The sequence below is a fragment of the Rattus norvegicus genome, chromosome 18, assembly GCF_036323735.1.
Source record: "Rattus norvegicus strain BN/NHsdMcwi chromosome 18, GRCr8, whole genome shotgun sequence".
In the NCBI taxonomy this organism is placed as follows: Eukaryota; Metazoa; Chordata; class Mammalia; order Rodentia; family Muridae; genus Rattus; species Rattus norvegicus.
In genome coordinates this window covers 67,313,480-67,333,269 of record NC_086036.1, presented here as the reverse complement: position 1 = coordinate 67,333,269, position 19,790 = coordinate 67,313,480, and the positions used below count along the sequence as shown (strand labels likewise).

Genomic DNA, 19,790 nt, shown 5'->3' with positions numbered 1-19,790 from the left:
CTCTGGTTTCTTCTTTCTTGGCCTCCTGCAAACATAATCACTGACCTTGAATGAATGATGGAGCATAAATTTTTAAGTTGACTGTTTTTGATTTATAGGCAGGGCTCCTCAGAACAGTGAGGAAATGACTCTTTCTATTTTTGATTATTTCTTCATCATTCATATTTTATATTCTGCATTTACCCTGAGGCTGTTTTCAATGATACATTTTTATAAACTGAAAAAAATGCACAGAAATTTAGAATTTATGAGATATAATTTCAGTTCCTGCTATGCTATTTCTTCTCACGTAATGAAAATAACAATACTTAACAAAACAATCACAATATTTAAATTATGACAATTATTGTCCTAATTTTTTCTAAAGCTTTAGAAACCCAGCTGGAAATTCTTATTGTTCCATAATTTTTTTCTGGTGAATTTTTTTCATAGGATTGGAGAAGGGGAGTCAGTACAGTTTCCAAGTGTCAGCCATGACTGTCAATGGCACTGGACCACCTTCTAACTGGTACACAGCAGAAACCCCAGAGAACGACTTAGACGGTAAGACCTCAGTTTTCTAGTTCCTAGTTACCTCAGTTTCATAGTCCTTTAAGAAATTTAATGCATTTCATTTGTAAAATATTTGTTTTACCTTTATCTTGAGATACACAGCTGTACAAAGTACCATTCCTGAACAGTCCACAATAATACTTAAAAATAGTCGAATGGCTCTGGGTGCACATTCATTATGGTTCTCATCATAAGTTGCATTTTTGCATAATTTGAATATTTTACTTGTTTTTATTAGCATTTATGTTCGACACTATGTGTTGTACAAAAGAAAACCTATGTGCTTAATTGTGAGTGATCTGGATACTTTGTAAGTGAAGATATTAAATTTCTATAAAATTTGATGACAATAAATGGAATACCAGTGGAAATCATTAAAATAATCAGGTGAGAAATTGTTCTTGATGTAAAAATATCATAGCCTCAATAAAAATCTTAAGAAAACTGAGTAAAAGGAGTGTATATAAAGTTCAAGTCATAAAATGCATAGCTGCCACTTATAATGTAGATTAAAATAAAAAGTAAATAAGTAATGAAGTCAGGAGAGAAAAGGAGACTAAAATCTGGATACTTAGTGTTAGGCATTCAAAACTATAACTAAGCAGAACTGAATTAAAATTAAACTCCAGCTATGTGTGGGGAATTTTATCATACAATAGTGAGCCATGGAAAAGTTTTAGTTCTTAGTTTGGACATAGAATTATCTGAGGGAAAATAAAAGATAAAATTGATGTACCTCTTTTCTTTCCTCCTTTCTTTTCCCCTCACTTAGAAAACAGGAATACTATTATTCTACTTTTCCCATTACACACCAAAAGTTTTTCCTAGGTCCTTAAATTTTTTTCATTCTCTAACCTATCTTATCCATCTTTTCTTTCTAAAATAAGCCATTGTTCTGCATATTGTTCAGATTTGATTTAATGAAAATGATTGTGGTGTCATAAAAACAATGGGCAGATGATTTTTCCACAAAGGTGATACTCATGGCCATGTGTCTACTATACCTACTGGATAATTTCCTTCTTTCATTACCTTGACCTTGGCAGGCTAAGGAAGAGAGTGAGTTTGAGACTGTCACAGTCAACAGATGGAGAAAGCAAGAACCTACGTAAAGGAAGAAGGGCCTGTTCTCTTACCATTATACTCCCTTATAGAAACGATAGTCTGAGAAAGTGCAGAAGAACTGGTAAAATTACAACAGCAGCCAGTAAGCAGAGTGGGGCAGGAAGAAGAACCAGGGCCTACCCTTGTGACTCAATTCCTCCTACAAGGCACTAAGAACTAAAGCAAATCTTGCAAAACAGCCAAAAAGCAATGTACACACACGCCCATAAACACACGTACACGCACGCATGCACACACACACACACACACACACACACACACACACACACACACAAAGAGCTTCTGGGTACTGTTTCAAATACAGCCTAAAATATCTATTGAAAGAGTAGCTTAAAAAACCATGTTCCACATCAAGCTTGGTGTGCTGTTCTGAGTATCGAATACTATAGATGAAAGACATAATTTTTCTTCATGTTCAGAGTATAACAGAGACCTAGAAGGCTCTAGGACCTAGGCATAAGACCTAGAAGAGTAAATTCGGTTGAATTTTTATAGTATTGCAAAAGCCGACATTTATAGATGTATAAATGAGGAGAGTTTTACATTAAAACAGAAACTCGAAGCATGTTATCTTGATGACTGAGTATAAATACATCTTTTGGCAGGCTAACTCAGGAAGAGAGTGAGTTTGAGGCTAGCGTAGATGACAGATGGAGAGGCCATGTATCAGAAACAACACCAACCAAAATACCTAGTAGTGGAAGACTAATGATAATTTCCTATGAAGTGGGTATTAGTAATTGAGTGTAAGGGGCAGAGAGTGAACAAATGCAGGGATAACATGAATACAGGCAGCATAATGGTACAGCACTGAATTTCAGCAGAAAGCAAGACTGAGACATGTTATTAAATTGGTATACAACTAGGTTCTAATTGGCAACACTAAATTTTGATCAGATTTTGAATATTTTGAAAAATTCAAACATTAACATATTTCCTTAAATCAGAATTTATTTATATTGAAAAGCGTCATTAATTTTTAAAGAAGTACTCTAATTACACTGAAGTACTAAAATGTACTTGCTTGAACATCAACATGAACTATGCCAACAATTGGGGTTTGCACATAAATAACTAGAATAAAATATTGACAAGTCTTATGCAATTGTCACAAAATCCAATTTCACAGGGTTCATATTTCATTAATAGGTCTGGGAATAGTTTATATGTATGCTTGTGTTAAAATTAGTTCTTTTATTCAGGCAAAACAATAAAATCCCTGCTCTCAAAGGAGAACATTTTTTTTCTGCAAGACATGATTAGTGATAAATACTTAAAAAAAAACAGGGTTGAAAAGATGGTGAACCATTAGACTCTATGCAGCTCTTACAAAGGCTCTAAGCTGCAGTGCCAACATTGGGTTACACCCACTCACCTATAACTCCAGCGGCAAACATAGCCAACACTTCTGGGATTAAATGGTATATCCATTTAGTAGCACACAGCCGCTCACACGCATAAAAACAGACACATAATTTAAATTAATAAAAATATTTTCTAGAAAGGAAAAATAAAAAAGTAGAGGAAAAATAACGGGCTACAGAATATTACCTCTTATAGGAAAAATAAACTCTCAGATTAGGTAAGATGTAGTCCAGACTATAAAATACTGATGGGCAGCCATGTGGGAATATCAGACAACAGCCATGTTCCATGAAGGAAAACTCAAGAACTAAAACTTGAGCTCCATTTGCAAAGATATTAGAGCAATTGAACTTACAATTATGAGCGCTACCTTCTCTCTTATTTCACGCAATTGTAGGTCGCTAGCAGAGTTAATTTTTCTATTTTTACATCAGGAATAATGTTCCAAGTTTTGTGCTCTCCTTTATGAATTTTGTCATCCGCATGACCAGAGTAGATATTATTCATTTTAGTTCAAGGAAATATAACAACCTAAAATTAAGCACATCGATGAGGTCAGCTGGGATCCCACAGCTTGCACTCAAGGTCTGTTTCTGTGAATCCACACCCCGTGCTCAGTGTGAAGTCTTCACTGACCCCACAACTGTGGATGTGGGTGGAAATTTATGAGCTACGGTGATTCAAGGCTAACAACTCTAAGAAGTGAGATCACATCATTTACCCCAACCCAGGGGCCATATCTCTTACTGGAAGGAGTTAAAATAAATGGAGCAGAGGTGCAAGAGGTCCTATAAAATATCCAGAATGGAGAGGCCCCTGCACTTGACTTATACGCTCCTTCCCTGACTGCGAGTGAATCAAATTTCAAGTGGATCCAATGTAGAAAATCGCAGCTTCTTCTTGGACGGAACACAACCTTTCCTCAATTACAAGCTTTCTTTCACACTTCTGCCTTCTCTGTCTAATCCACCTCATACCTTGGGTATAGGCATTAATCCGAATGCCGTTCTCATGAGCAGAGCCATATTAAGGGCTTATGCTTACTGAGCTTTCCACACTCTACCTTTAAGTTGGTCTCTCTTCTCCGTGCAATACTCCTCCTTACATTTATTTGGCTTATTTTACTCCTCATGTGAGTATTAGGAGATATAATTAAGAAGCTCTCGCGTGTTGAGTCATGAGGAGCACAAACAAGGAATTGGTAAGAATGGCTCTACTGATGCATAGATAATCTGCGCACTGACTGGAAGCTATTTCATTAAAATGAGTAGAGCCAGGAATGGGTATTTTAGGGAAAGGCTGTTTTGTCAAGTATGATTAAACAGAAAAGCTCTCAAATATTATTTGAAAGCTTGCCTTTTGTAAATTACTGCAACCATTACTGGTTCTGAAAAGTGTGTACTCATTTATGTGAATGTTACCCTTTTGAAGGTTTAGTTGTTTTATTTTCTGTGTTTGAGAGTATGCCAGCATGCATGTTATACATGTGTGTGCTACATACCTGGTGCCTAGGGAGGCCATCAGAGGGCATCGGGTGCCCTAGAAGTTGAGGCACAGGTGTGTGTGATGTTGGGAACCAAAGTGGGGTCCTCTGCAAAATTACAAATTTCTTTCAACTGCCAAGCTGTTTCCTCCATTTCCGTGAAAGAATACTTTTGCAGTCCTTTACCTTAACAAAGTTCAATTTCTTCCCTGTTTTCCTCTACAAATTCATCTTGATTGTTGCTGAAACAATTCTGGTAAGAAAAATAAAAGGATGCTAGAGAAACTGTTACTTCTTGATCCAGTGATGTTCCAAACATTGATATCAGATTGGGTAAAGCATGATGGAAACTAACAGCATTTAGAAAATTTAGCTATAAGAAAGACAATCTTTACTGTCTCTATGAAATGGTGTTTCATTCACTGTAAGAAATTAGACATATTAGTCTCAAAGGCTTCTCATTTGATTGATCCATGGTGATACTTTCTTAAGACATAAAGATAAATTTGAGCTGACTTCTCTCTGACTTTTCTTTTCATTGCATTCAAGTATTAAAGTCTAACCCTTAATAGAAATGATTGTATTAATGAATGGACCCACTTGATAGTCACCACAACAGTACCCAGCATCTACTCCAACACACCCACACGCACATATACACACTCATGTTTACACACATATAATTGTATAAACATTTAAGTAAACTATACTTTATTTAAATGTTGATCTCATTTTCACAAATTCACATAAATACTTAAATTATAAAACCCCATGAATGGGGTTGGGGATTTGGCTCAGTGGTAGAGCGCTTGCCTAGCAACCGCAAGGCCCTGGGTTCGGTCCCCAGTTCCGAAAAAAAGAAAAAAAAAACCCATGAAAATGACTTCTATCCCAGCTTTCAGAACCGATGTTGGGAAGCTTTGAGTGGAAATCATTCGGAAGTGAGGAGAAGGAGGAGGAGGAGGAGGAGGAAAAGGAGGAGGAGGGGGAGGAGGAGGGAATTGCTTTGATCTTCCATAAATTGTGTATAAAGGAGAAACAGTCATTTTGAAAAATATGTAAAATGGAAAGCTTGGTTTACATAGTGAAAGGATTGGAAGGAACCTGGGCCATTAGCACTCCTGGCATATACCTGCTATGTAACCATTTCCATTCCCAAGTTTCCTAGTGACTGCCAGAGATGCATTCCTGACCATCTCTCTGAGCCTTGAGTCTCTAAAGAAGAGTCAGTGGCATTCGTAGATTTTTCAGCCACCCCTTCTTCCTTTCTTGGACTCTGGTGCCTTTCTGTCTTTCACTAGTTGGCTTAATCTGTGAAAATGTGCAGTGACTTGGAGAGCGGCTGTAATCCTCATGGATTGCCCTTTTAATTAGGATGTTTTGTTAAAGTAATTATAAATCCAAACTGCAATGTTTGTTCAAGGTTCCTTGGAAATCACACTGCTATTACTGGCAGCTGGGAAGTCCTGAAACATTTACTTTGTGCCTCGGGTTTTCAGCTTAAATCCAAGAACAATAGAATTCACCAAAGTTCTTATGTGCATGCCTTTCGTAAAGAAATGAGAGAATTTTTTTTTATGAAATTCAGGAGGTAACCTTCAGAAAATGGAGTCTGGAGAATGCCATACACCATCAATGATGATGTGATTTATATTAATTTTTCCCCACAAAGTGGAGTTGCCTGGCTACCAAAATAACAACAGCTTAGAGACTCCTACAAGTGTGGCAATGACATAGGGAGGTGTCCGGGACCTACTCTAATGTCTTGCTCTAAGGAAATTGGTAAATTTCCCTGCAAAATAGACTCACTGGATGTTCATTTCATTAGAGATATGAAGAACCAAGGCAATTCAGTGTTTTGGGACTAGCAGAATATGTGACACTAATGGGTAGAGGAAGAGCATATGTTCAAGTTTAGAAAAAGAAGACACTGAGTATGAAAACTGTGGTATTTACTTACGGATCACTTTATGGGATGGAGTGATGGCTCAGTAACTAAGAGGAGGCTGCTCTCCCAGAGGACCTGAGTTCAATTCCCAGCAACCATATAGTGGCTCAAAACCATCAACACTGGGATTTGACACCTCCTTCTGGCATGCAGGTGTATATGCAAGAGAGCACCTATATGTACATAAAATGAATAAATATTTTTTAAAAAAAGAATAATTTCATAAACAACATCCCTTAGAAGAATTACTAAATAGGAAAATGTGATCCTTAATAAACTGAAATTTTTGGAGAAAACAAAGAACTGTAGAGGATGTATGAGTTATGATATGCTGTAGAAAGCTCACTCCCCAAAAGTCTGAGCAGCAGTCCCCTGAAAACCTCTACTTTTCACGTCATACTTTGTAGGTATGATATGAGTCGTGTTGGGTTCTGAGATGGGCAATTTACCATACATAATCATGAATTAAGGGAGGCTCGAGCTTTTAGACGTAGGCACAGTTGACAGTGATACAACTGTAATGCTACCTATACTCCTAAGGCTCAGAAACATTCTAGAAGAGGGAGCAGAAAGATTCTGTATATAACTCAACACTATAGGTGGAGGGTGGGGATTTCACAGGGCCACATCTTGAAATGAAGAGACATAGGCAATTAAAGATGGCAGAGAAGGAAGACTCAGAATTCACCAGATAATTCTTCCTGAATGTTCACCTAATACCAACTGATCAGCTTTAAAAACACATACATAGGAACTATACTGAAGGAACTCATCAGCTTACACACACACACACACACACACACACACAGAGAGAGAGAGAGAGAGAGAGAGAGAGAGAGAGAGAGAGAGACAGGAGAGAGAGACAGAGAAAGAGAGAGAGAGAAAACCTAACACACTTGCTGTAAAATTTAATAATATTTGAATCATTAATGAAATCAAATATGCACATGCCAAATAAACTTACGTACCATAAGGAGAAGTATGTTTCTGTTTTATTTTAGCTTTGTGTTAGCAATATTATTTGAGGTCATATTGTGTGAAAGAAATGAATATTGAACATGAAACAAGAAAAAAAGTCAAGGAAAAGGAAAACAGAACGTTTATTACTTTCCCTAGTTTTGTGTACTAATTCCTTACATGGAGCAACTAAATGAGAATGAATGTATGTGGCCTGAGGACTTTAGGGCATACAGCACTAAAGAATGACACGTGCTAGATCCCTAGAACAAACGAAACTCAAGACAGATGATCAAAATGTGAATGCTTCACTCCTTCTTTAAATGAGGAAAAAGAATACCCTTGGCAGGGAAAGGAGAGGCAAAGATTAAAACAGAGACTGAAGGAACACCCATTCAGAGCCTGCCCCACCCACATGTGGCCCATACATATAGAGCCACCCAATTAGACAAGATGGATGAAGCAAAGAAGTGCAGACCGACAGGAGCCGGATGTAGATCTCTCCTGAGAGACACAGCCAGAATACAGCAAATACAGAGGCGAATGCCAGCAGCAAACCACTGAACTGAGAATAGGTCCCCTATTGAAGGAATCAGAGAAAGAACTGGAAGAGCTTGAAGGGGCTCGAGACCCCAAAAGTACAACAATGCCAAGCAACCAGAGCTTCCAGGGACTAAGCCACTACCTAAAGACTATACATGGACTGACCCTGGACTCTGACCCCATAGGTAGCAATGAATATCCTAGTAAGAGCACCAGTGGAAGGGGAAGCCTTGGGTCCTGCTAAGACTGAACCCCCAGTGAACTAGTCTATGGGGGGAGGGCGGCAATGGGGGGAGGGTTGGGAGGGGAACACCCATAAGGAAGGGGAGGGGGGAGGGGGATGTTTGCCCGGAAACCGGGAAAGGGAATAACACTCGAAATGTATATAAGAAATACTCAAGTTAATAATAAAAAAAAAAAAAAGAAGAATGACATGTGGCGGCAGAGGTATGAAGTAGCTGGTGAGTTCTGTCCTTGGCCAGCAAGAGTGATACATGCTGTGTTCATTGTGGTTTCTTCTTTTCCCACTTTTGTGCAGCCTGTACTCCAGTCCACCAAAATCCCATCACAAACGAGTCTGTCATTAGTTCAGTGCCCTAGTTGTGTTTTAATCCAACCAGGTTGATGGTCAAAAGTGAACCATAACATGCATTATTATATAAGTGAAAGGATGGGGATCGTATCTGAAATCCCATAGCCAATATGAGAGTCTCACAAAGTGTGGAAGCTATAGCTGAGAAGTTAGAATGCTTGTCTCATACTCACAGAAAGAGTCGTGCATTTGGTTCTTAGCACTGTGTAGAGACCAATGCCTAGAATCCTGGCGCTTTGAAAGCAGATGGATAATGTGCTGATTTAATTATTCTTGGCCCAGGGAATAGTCTTGTTGAAGTAGGTGTGGCCTTGTTGGAGGAATTTGTCACTGGGTTGGCAGGTTTTGAGGGCTCCTACTGCTCAAGCTCCCCTCAGTGTTGGAGAGTCAGATTCTTCCTAGGTACCTTCCGATGAAGATGTAAAACTCTCAGCTCCTCCTGCACTGTGTGCACCTCCTGGACACTGCCATGTTCCTATCTTGATGATAATGGGCTGAATCACTGAACTTGTAAGCCAACCCCAATTAAAATTTGTCATTTATAAGAGTTGCTTTGGTCATGGTGTCTGTTCACAGGAATGGAAACCCTAAGATAGAAGTTGGTACCAGGGACTGGAGTATTACTGTGATGGGCCTGACCATGTTTTTATTTGGAGAAATGTGGATTTGGGGACACTGGATTCAGACAGCCATGGAATGCTTCAAATGGGGCCTAATGAGTCATCCTAGGAGGAATATGGAAGACTTTGTTGCTGAGAGTGATTTGATCTGGGCAGATCTGGCACAAGAATTTGAGTAGGTGGCCTAGAGATTGTTTTTGCAGTATTTTGGTGAAGGATGTGCTTTTGTTTTATGAAGAACATTTTAATGAAAAGGAGAAAGCTGAGAAAGGAAAAATATAAAATGTATAGTTCAAGCAATAATGTTACAGCATCAAGTTAAATGGAGTTGAATCCTGTGTCTAAGGAAATAACAGATTAAGGGAGTAGTAACTTTGGGTGAAGATCCAATCCAGCTATGTTTATTTCCAGGCATTAAACAAAAGCCTTTAATCCCAGGAGATAGAGGCAAGTAGAGCTCTAAGTCCAAGGTCACCTGATATAGAGCATGTACCAAGTAGAGAAAAGCTTAAATCCAGGTATTATGGTACATGCTTTTGACCCCAGCATTTAGGGGACAGAGCCATTCAGATCTCTAAGTTCAAGGTCAACCTCCAGAGCAATTTGCAGGACCAGCAAGCTTTGGCAATAAAGACTATTGGAAAACGGTAAGTTGGTATAATGTAATATAAGAAGGGGGTCATGTTCCAACCCCAGAAAGCAGCATAATTCCACAGCTTTGGCCATTTGGTTCTGGCCTTATAGTCAAGAGGAGAAGGAGACGACTGTGACAACTGATGCTGGAGCAAAGAAATTAGCAATAATTGAGATGAGATCAGCATTGCAGAGGTGAAATCCTCTGGGAAATATTTTTTGAAAGAACAAGAAACTGTGTTCCAGTGATAGACAAGGTTGTAGCTTGTGCTCCAGATGTACTTGGTAATGTGTAAGATTCACCCCGGCAGTACTGGTTTTGAAGGCATGAAGGGGTCATGAGGAGCAGCTGAAGCTTGCCACTGTGAGAGTCTACAGAAGGCCACTGGTGAAGGTGCAGCCTCAGCTGCAGTTGACAGCCCAGGACTGAAGGTGTCATGCAAAAGATGTGGCTTGGCACCATGAAGAGAGCCTATGAGAGGCTATTGGTGAAAACTAGTTAGAGTGGAAGACTCAAGCATATTGGAGACAGATCAGCCAACAGCAATCAACAAGGCTGAAAGGAGTTGGAAATCTGAAGAGTACTTTGACATCATACATGAAAACATGGAGTTTTGAAGTTGCCCATCTGGTTTTCTGTCTTGTTTGTCCAGTATTTTTGGGTTTATACTGGGTTATGCTTAAAAGACTACATGAATCTTAGAAGAGGTTTTGAACTTGGAAATTTAAGGCTGTTATAAACTGTAAAGACTTTTGAAGTTGGATTGAAATGTTTTTTGCATTACATTATGCTAGATATGGCCCCTATAGACTCATGTGCTTGAACAAGCCTATAGGGGCCAGAGAGTAGACGGTGGAAGTTTGAATATGCTTGGCCCAGGGAGTAGCACAATGGGAGGTATGCCCTTGGTGGAATAGGTATGGCCTTGATGGAGTAGGTGTGGCTTTGGTGGAAGAAGTTTGCCATTGTGGGTCTGGGCTTTAAGACCATTGTGCTAGCTGTCTAGAAGCCAGTTTTCTTCTAGCAACTTTCAGATGAAGATATAGAACTCTCATCTCCTTCTGCACCAGGCCTGCCTGGATGTTGCCATGTTCCCACCTTAATGATAATGGACCGAACCTCTGAGCCTATAAGCTAGCCCAATTAAATGGTGTCATTGAGCTGGTCAGACAACACCTGGTCAGAGTGTTTGCTCACAGCAATGGAAACACTAAGAAAGATGGTGAACAGGAGTTCGAAGCCATTCTTATACTCCATAGTTATTCCAAGACAATCTTGTGCTAATGAGAGTATGTGTCAAAAATAAATAAATAAATAAATAAATTTTAAAATATTAAAAAGGAATGCTTGACATTCATCAAACATAAATAGCACCCTTGAGAAAATATTGAGTTATTTATGAATAAGCATCAAAATGTATCATGACCTATGAATATTTGTTAGACTTCCTACAGGTACTATATAGTTAACTTAGAGTTGTAGATATGAAATATAGACAACAGATAAAATTCCTCATTTCACAAAGTTTATCACATCAACCTATTTAAATTCATATCCCCTAAATTTTATTTATTCATAATACAAATTTTTAAGGACATATGTATTTGTGGACTGAACCTCTGAACCTGTAAGCCAGCCCCAATTAAATGTTGTCCTTATAAAAAGAAAATCATATGTATATGATTATATGTGTAACATTGTGTCCTTAAATTTTAACATTTTTTATTCTTTTAATAATTTAAAGACTATAAATTTATTTTATATCCTGATCATACTAAAAATTCCACTACAACCATTTACTTTGTAAATAACATTTATGTACCATAATACAGTGAAGGATTGCAAATGACTTATGAGTTTATTACACTTGTCATCCGCCATGATACTTTTCTTCTGACATATTAGGAAAATAGAATTTTTTTTCTAGAGTTTGTTTCAAAGTCTGTACTTTGTTATTGTGGCAGTATGATTTAAATTTTTAATATGTTCATTTCTCATGTTTTCGTAAGCTAAAATTGTTTATACAAATGGAAAGTAATATTCATAGAACTTAATACATGTCTTGGAACTAGAAAAACTACAGAAAATTATATAGAATAATTAGCTGACATAATTAAAATATGAACAGAATTAGAGAATTACTTTTATCTTTTAAGTCATGAAAAATTTTTATAAGGTAACTATAAATAATTGATTTTAAGTTTTTAAGTCATATTAAGCATATATGTTATGTTTTTCTAAACTAATAATCCATAATACTATGATACCCAACATGCTCCAAGGAGAAAATATGTAGTATGTTGAATCCTAAAAGAAATATTTAGGGCCTGCTAAATGTTTAGGGCCTGGTTTAATGTTTTTCTTATAATATTAATACTTAATAATATTGTTTAAATATTTTATTTTTAACAAATGACAAAGTCGTATTTGCTTCGTGGTATTGTTTTAATTAAAGCTTGGGTCATAACAATGTAAATGATATAAGTAAATGATTATAAATTACTATAAGGAGTGGGGTTTACATCCATAGCAAAAGCGTATGTTCAGGGAAATTACCTTGGTTCATGTGGTACTTGATGGGTTAAGAAAAAATTCCAGTGCTGTATCAGGAAGTGGAATTTTTCTCATGGACTTTATTAGGAGCCATTTATGATAGTGAGTTGATTCTTGACAAGTAGGTTTAAAAAAAATCAGACCTCAGCTGCAGTTATAACAGAATTTAAGATCCAAGATTCTTACTATAATTTAAGTGGAGTTCATTTTTCACAAGGACTGCAGTAGGCAAAGCCAAAACTAAATTTTCTAACAAATCGAAAGTCAGCTTTAGTTCTTGGCCAAGTGGTTGTTCAAAATCTCAGACCAACAGTTTGTAAATGAAAACACAGATTATTTAAAGTCAGAAAAAAATATCTAAAATTCTGAGTACTTAGACCATACCCACTGCAAGCTTTCTCATTTGTTCATAAAATGTTTGATTCCTCATGACCTGCTTTGGTGAGATGATTAATTATTCTGTAACAAAAACACAAATGCACACACACACATACAACACTCAAACACACACAACACTCAAACACACTCATACATGCACACACCCCAAAACAACCAAACAACAATGAAGCAGAGCAAAACAAACAAAACCCCCATAATTGTTAGTCCTCAAGTTTGAACTATGCTTGAATTATTGTGTAATCGGGGGAGACTAATTTGACTTCTCCAGGATGTAAGTCTAGTCAATTATAAAGAAGTTATATAAGTTGAATGCATCACAACAGTCTTCATGAGAAGTGACTATACCAGTAATGAAGTATTTGGCATGTGTTGTTATTGTTTAACATATTCAACCCCAGCCTATGACTACGGTTCTTTTTAAAAGAATAACAATATATTCCCACTATTTCTTATCGTGAATTTACGGAGCATTTGTTTGCCTCTGTTGTAAATGAGGGGATAAATCTAAACTCATTGAGAGCCCCTCATCCCCTTATATGATAACACATAACCTTGTCTTATACCTGCACCCATAAATGAAATGAGAGAATTGTAAAACAGTCTTCTATGGTTTTAAGAATTCATGTTAATAAGGATATAATCATCCTTTAAAACATTTATTGTTTTTTTTTGAGAAACTAAGCACAAGAGTTATGCTAATTTATGAAAAAGTTAAAACATTTTCTTTAAAATCTAAAGAGGCTGACAAAGGCTAGTACTATTTCAGGTACTAAAATTATAGAGATTTCATTAAGAAACACATAACAACTTTTTAAAAACACAACACTGCATTTCTAAAAGTATAATTATTTTTAGAAGTAATATGAATCCATATTTGGGAATTGAGAAAGCAAGTACACTAAATAGGAATTTTGGTAAGTAGTAGGCATCTTTTATGTAAATACAAAAGCTACTTTTTCCTCAAATGCCAATAATAGCACTAACTAATTATATTAATCATGAAAAAAGAAACAAAAATCTAAAATATGATATATATAGTAAAAATTAGCAAAATTTAACAAGATATAGATGAATGTGATCAATAAAACATTATATTTTAATAAAAATATTAACTGAGATATCAGAAAGTACAATATATAATATATGTATATATATTTACACATTTAAATACTCATATAGAGACAGATGATAGATAGATAGATAGATAGATAGATAGATAGATATATTAATTCATAGATGAGTATATGAGCACTATGTAAATTCTTCCCAAATCAATGATTAATTTAGGACAATTCCAGTCACAAGACACTTCGTATAAAAGAATAAGTGCAAAACAATTCCAAGAAAGTTTCAAAAATTATAATTAATAACTGTTATAAAATTGATGAAAAATCCATAAAGTACTCTGTAGGGTGGAAATACATAATTAAATCAGTGTAACAAAGCATAGAGTCCAGAAACATATTTCTCAAATTTTGAGAAATAAAGAGACAATTCAACCAGTCCTCGGTCACTGTATGCTTCACAGAGTGTTCCAGTCTTTGCCAGTATTTCTCATAGGTCAGGCAATATTTCCTGCTCTACACACTCAGCTGGTGCAAAAATACAATGTCAAAATGAGTGACAAGATGATTTGCTGCATAGATCAAAAGTATAGAGGCAATGGTAGTCAATAAAACTTGCTACTTTTTTCGTTTAATACTTTCAGAATAGAAGATTAAAGCCTAAATTAGCTTTCAGTTTACAGTTTAATGCTTCTGATTTCTTTTTTAAATCTGATTGTGTAAATGGGGTTCTGTGGCCAAAATCAAACATAAACAAAATCTAGTCATTATAGTCTCTGACTCTACATCCGGATAGCTGACTTAGGGTTTTATTGCTGTGAACAGACACCGTGAGCAAGGCAACTCTTATAAAGACAACATGTATTTGAGGCTGGCATTCAGATGCAGAGGTCTAGTTCACTATCATCAAGGTGGGAGCATGACCTCATCCAGGCAGGCAAGGTACAGGAGCTGAGAGTTCTATATCTCATCTGAAGGATGCTAGGGAAAGGCTGACTTTCAGACAGCTAGGACAAGGGTCTGAAAGCCCATGCCCACAGTGGTACACCTACTCCAACAAGGCCACACCTCCTAATAGTGCCACTCCCTGATCCAAGCATATTCAAATGGTCAAAATGACACTCCTCAAATAGAAAGCACCCTGTGCTACAATCATCCTCACATCCAGTTCACTTTTGTCAATATCCTTTCAGTAGCCATGACCTGTGTTCTTACCTTCCCCATCCCGTCAATTATAATCACACCACCACACTTCATATGAACCTGTAACTCCATACCCCTGATTTTCTTTTTGTTGTTTTTGGTACCATTTTATCTTATGTGCTCTAGACACTATAGTGTTGATGAATTGAATGTTCATGGGAAGACATGATGGTATCATTTCATGGCCCCAACTCTTCTTCATTTGTGCCCATCATGTTCTCTGGTCTGACATTTAGCCTTCTAAACCTACACTCAGTTCCCTCAACCGCCTACAGGTGTCTCAAGCTTTTGGGAATCATGTGTTGTCTGCCAGAAAGATTTAGGGAGTATATTTTCTAATAAACTCATCTATCTTCTTCACACTTAAGATGCGTTTTTCTTAAGGACACACTTTTCTATGTAGACTAGTACCAAGGGCCATGCCTTGCGTTGAATTTCTCAGTGGTTTACCCACTGCGTATTAGACAGTAGTAGGCAAGCAGCTACATAACTGTCGCTGAGAATACATGTGGGTTCTTAATAGCACACAGCTTGGTTCTTCATTCATATCTTTAATCAACAGAAATCGTTACTTCGAGCTAAATACATACATTCTTCGATTTGTTACACTTTTCATAAACATAAGACTGTATCCCCTTTCATCATGTTATGAATTAAGAAGGGATCATTAGAAATAGAGATGTCCACTCACAGAATACACAGTGAATGCAGTCAAAGATAGCTATGAATACAGCTCTGTGCCAAATCAAAAACACTTTAAGCACAAGCGTTTTCTTTCTTCAAAACACCTGGCAAAAGCTTGGACACAGCTGCTAATTATCGAGAAGCACCTAGACTTAGAATTTTAAAGACGCAGTGTTATATCTTCATACTACTTTTGAAATTACTTAAAGTAGAAAAACACTGAACAATTTATAATTCAGCACACTACTTGGTAAAGATTAGGAAATCCTCAAATCTCCATTTAGGTCTTTGTTCAGTACCTTATTAAAATAATAGCTAAATTTTTCTAATACCAATTATGTGTGTGCTACACTTAGTATTTCCATAAATGTCTTCTCAGCTAACATTTTACACATTGTATTCAGTGATAGTTATTCAAGAAATTTAACACTATTTATCCCAATATTTCTACATTCCAACAATCATCCTAGCGAGGTAACACATCCCAGAGAAACATGCCGTTCTTCTATATTTGTGAGTGCTAGGTTTGCATTTTAATTGTGTGTTTCTCATTTGGAATACACCCCAGAGCTTAGGGAATTAGCCTGACTATGATGGATCAACCTGAGGACCTTTGGAACACATTGCAACTCTACTGCTTGATGATGGGAATGGGAGCTGAAGGAACTTAACATTTGCTTAGTCTCATAAACATGGGAAACACTGAGTGAATTTTGTGGTATATAACTTTTAAAGGATATTAATGCATTGAAGCTGAGAAGGTGATAGGCATTAAGTATTTAAAAAATTCTCTATGGTAGAATCCAGAGGTGAGCAAACAAACTGTATTAAATTTGTATATATATATATATATATATATATATATATATATATATATCCACTCACAGAATACACAGTGTATATATTATAAACACACATATAAATATATATACTTATAAACATATATAAACACATATATATATGTATATATATATATGAACTGTCCAATGTTACTGTGTATGAAGAAATCCTGCCAAATGGACATGAGCACATTAGTATGTATTAATCATGCTGAAGCTATCAGAGGATGGATATATCAATTACATTTTGTAATTTCATGTATAGAAATATAGATTATCAAGGACCATAACAAAATTCTACCAAGAAAGGGACTGAAAAATGCAGTACACTAAATGGAGAACAAATGAGAACTTTTCCAAGGATCATCCTCTTGAACCTACTTGGCAGCTCTATATCGAGCAGACAGTGTTCAGCAGATCATTTTCATTAAATACTGCTGGGAGAGACAACCCTTTCTGATTACTAGGAAAGGGAAGAACAAAAGCACCAATGACTGTATTTTTATCTCATTTCATTTCTACATGATTCTCTTTCTCCCTTAAAATTCTTATCTTGTGGAGACCGTTGCATGAAATTGTGGTAATGATAGATATATATTTAAAATGACAGTTGTGTTTAACATAGACAATGCCGTCTCAATACCCATATGTTTGAGCATTATGTGCCAGGAACTGTTCTAGATGCAAGAGTTTGAGAATTTATAAAAATTGATGAGACAAACAGCAATGGAATGGTTGTGTTAAGTGGTAAGCATGAAAACATAATAACTCCTACAGGAAAAGTAATAGGGAAATGATTTGGGGAAGGCTGGCTATCCTGCCAATTGGTTAAGCTCGTACCCAGAGAGGTGTGTCCTCCAGAACTATAAGAATACCATGGTCATGGACTTTCAGCAGGCCCTTCTGGAACTGTTAGGGCTCATTATCATTCTTCATTACATTAAAAATTGTCAGTCTGTTTGCATACATGAAGGTTACACCATCGTTATAAAAAGAGGACTATAAATGCATGCTTTTTCTTCTTCTCTTATTAATCATTTCATATGCTTACATTTCAACTGATATCCCCCTTTCTGGATACCCCTCCACAGAACCCTTATCCCATCACCCACTCTCTTCTAATCCCTTTCCCTTTGTGAGGGTGCTTCACCAACCTACCACTCAGCCACTCCTGCCTCACCTCTTTAGCATCCCCCCTGTGCTGGAGCATCAAGTCTCCACAGGACCAAGGGTCTCCCCTCTCAATGATTTCAAATAAGGCCATCCTCTGCTACAAATGTATCCGGAGCCATGGATCCTCCATGTATACTCTTTGGTTGGTGCTTTAGTCCCTGGGAGCTCTGGGAGATCTGGTTAGTTGATATTGTTCTCCCTGTGGGGGTGCAATCCTCTTCAGCTCCTTCAGTCCTTCCCCTAGCTCTTCTTTTAGGATTCCCCGGTTCAGTCTGATTGTTGGCTGTTAAGTATCTGCATTTGCATTGCTGATAGAACCTCTCAGAGAAGAGTCATTCCAGGCTCCTGTCATCAAGGGCTTCTTGGCATCATCAGTAGTGTGGGGGATTGATGTCTGCAGATGGGATGGATCCCCAGGTTGGGTGGTCTCTGGATGGCCTTCTTTCAGGCTTGTTCCAATTTTTGTCCCTGTCTTTCCTTTGGACAGGAACATTTGAGTTAAAAATTTTGAGATGCATGGGTGGCTCCATCCTTCAACTGGTGGCTGTGTTGATCTACTGGACATGGTCTCTACAGGTTCTATCTCATTTATAGAGATATTTAATGGAGTTTCTATCAATCAGATAAGATCCTAGTGTCTAGAAGGAAGACATCTATCACGACAGTATTAGAGCCAACTATCTGATCAATATTGTATGGCTTCCTTGCCATAATACCAAGGCAAAACATTTGTCCATAATCCAGAACAGCAAATTCAGCTTTATCTACTCACTTAATATAAACCAGAAATGAAACGTTCACCTTTATTCTTCAGAATAAGATTTTTCCCACCTAGATTCTCCCTGTACTGTCTATTTTTTTTAATTTTTCTTTTTCTTTTTTTGGGGGGCTATTTTCTTTATTTACATTTCAAATGTTTTCTGCTTTCCTAGTTTCTGCTCTGGAACACCCCCATCCCATCCCTCTACCCCCTGACTTCAGAGGGTGCTCCCCCACCCACCCACCTACTGTCTCTGCCCTGGCATTCCCCTACACTGGTGTATCAAGTCTTCACAGGACCAAGGGCCTCTTCTCCCATTGATGCCTGACAAGGCCCATCCTCTGCTACATGTGCAGCTAGAGCCTTGCGTCCCTCCATGTATACTCTTTGGCTGGTATTTTAGTCCCTGGGAGCTCTGGGGTATCTGGTTGGTTGATATCATTCTTCCTATGGGGTTGCAAACTCCCTCAGTTACCTCAGTCCTTTCTCTAACTCCTCTATTGGGGAACCTGTTCTCAGTCAAATGGTTGGCTGTGATCATCTGCCTCTGTATTTCTCAAGATCTGGCAAAGCCTCTCAGGAGACAGTTATATCAGGTTCCTGTCCACATGCACCTCTTGGCATCCCCAATAGTAACTGGGTTTGGTGACTGAATGTGGGATGGAGCTCCATGTGTGGCAGTCTCTGGATGGCCTTTCCTTCAGTCTCAGAGGCCTTCACCCTAGCTTCCTAAATATGTGGTTAAAGCCTTTTGATAGTTTGTTCTTTTTGCACTTTGTCTCAATGTTGCCTCAAATTTAATAAAGCAATCCATTGAAAATATTAGTTAGATCAATGTTTATGCCCTGAATTCTCGTCGAGAAACAACATTCAGCATGTTTCTATCTCACTTAATGTTAAGTGTTCACTAGATTTCTTTATCTCTTTCACTCTTCATTACCCCATTCCTTCCAACTGCTGTTTACACTGACGGTGTGTGTGTGTGTGTGTGTGTGTGTGTGTGTGTGTGTGTATGAAGCTTCTGTACTATTAGGTTTCAATGCAATATTTGTTAGTCTGTTAACTCTTAATGAAGAAACTGTTGAAAATCTTCAAAAAAAAACACAGAACAAAATGTTTTGGAGACAATGAGGTCTTATAAGGATGCCAGAAATTTTATTGAATTCTTGGATGATCAAGTGCTGGGACAGAAGCATGTAGTAATGAAGTAAAAATGCAGTTCATAGTGGCTTTAGCATTGTCAATATTAGCACTAAAAATAATAAATGGAATATTTCTGTTCCTCAGTGGCTATAT

The 19,790-nt window shown here is 37.3% G+C and overlaps 1 protein-coding gene across 9 annotated transcripts in view; it reads left to right on the top strand.

Annotated features, from left to right (window-relative positions):
* The window catches only part of Dcc (DCC netrin 1 receptor), a 1,103,888-nt gene that overhangs the window by 914,890 nt on the left and 169,208 nt on the right, over positions 1-19,790 (top strand). For all 9 annotated transcript variants that reach the window (XM_008772087.4, XM_063277120.1, XM_063277119.1 and 6 more), the window contains one exon: positions 433-543. In XM_008772087.4, coding sequence (XP_008770309.2) covers positions 433-543 — 111 coding nt within the window. The remainder of the gene's footprint in view (positions 1-432; positions 544-19,790) is intronic.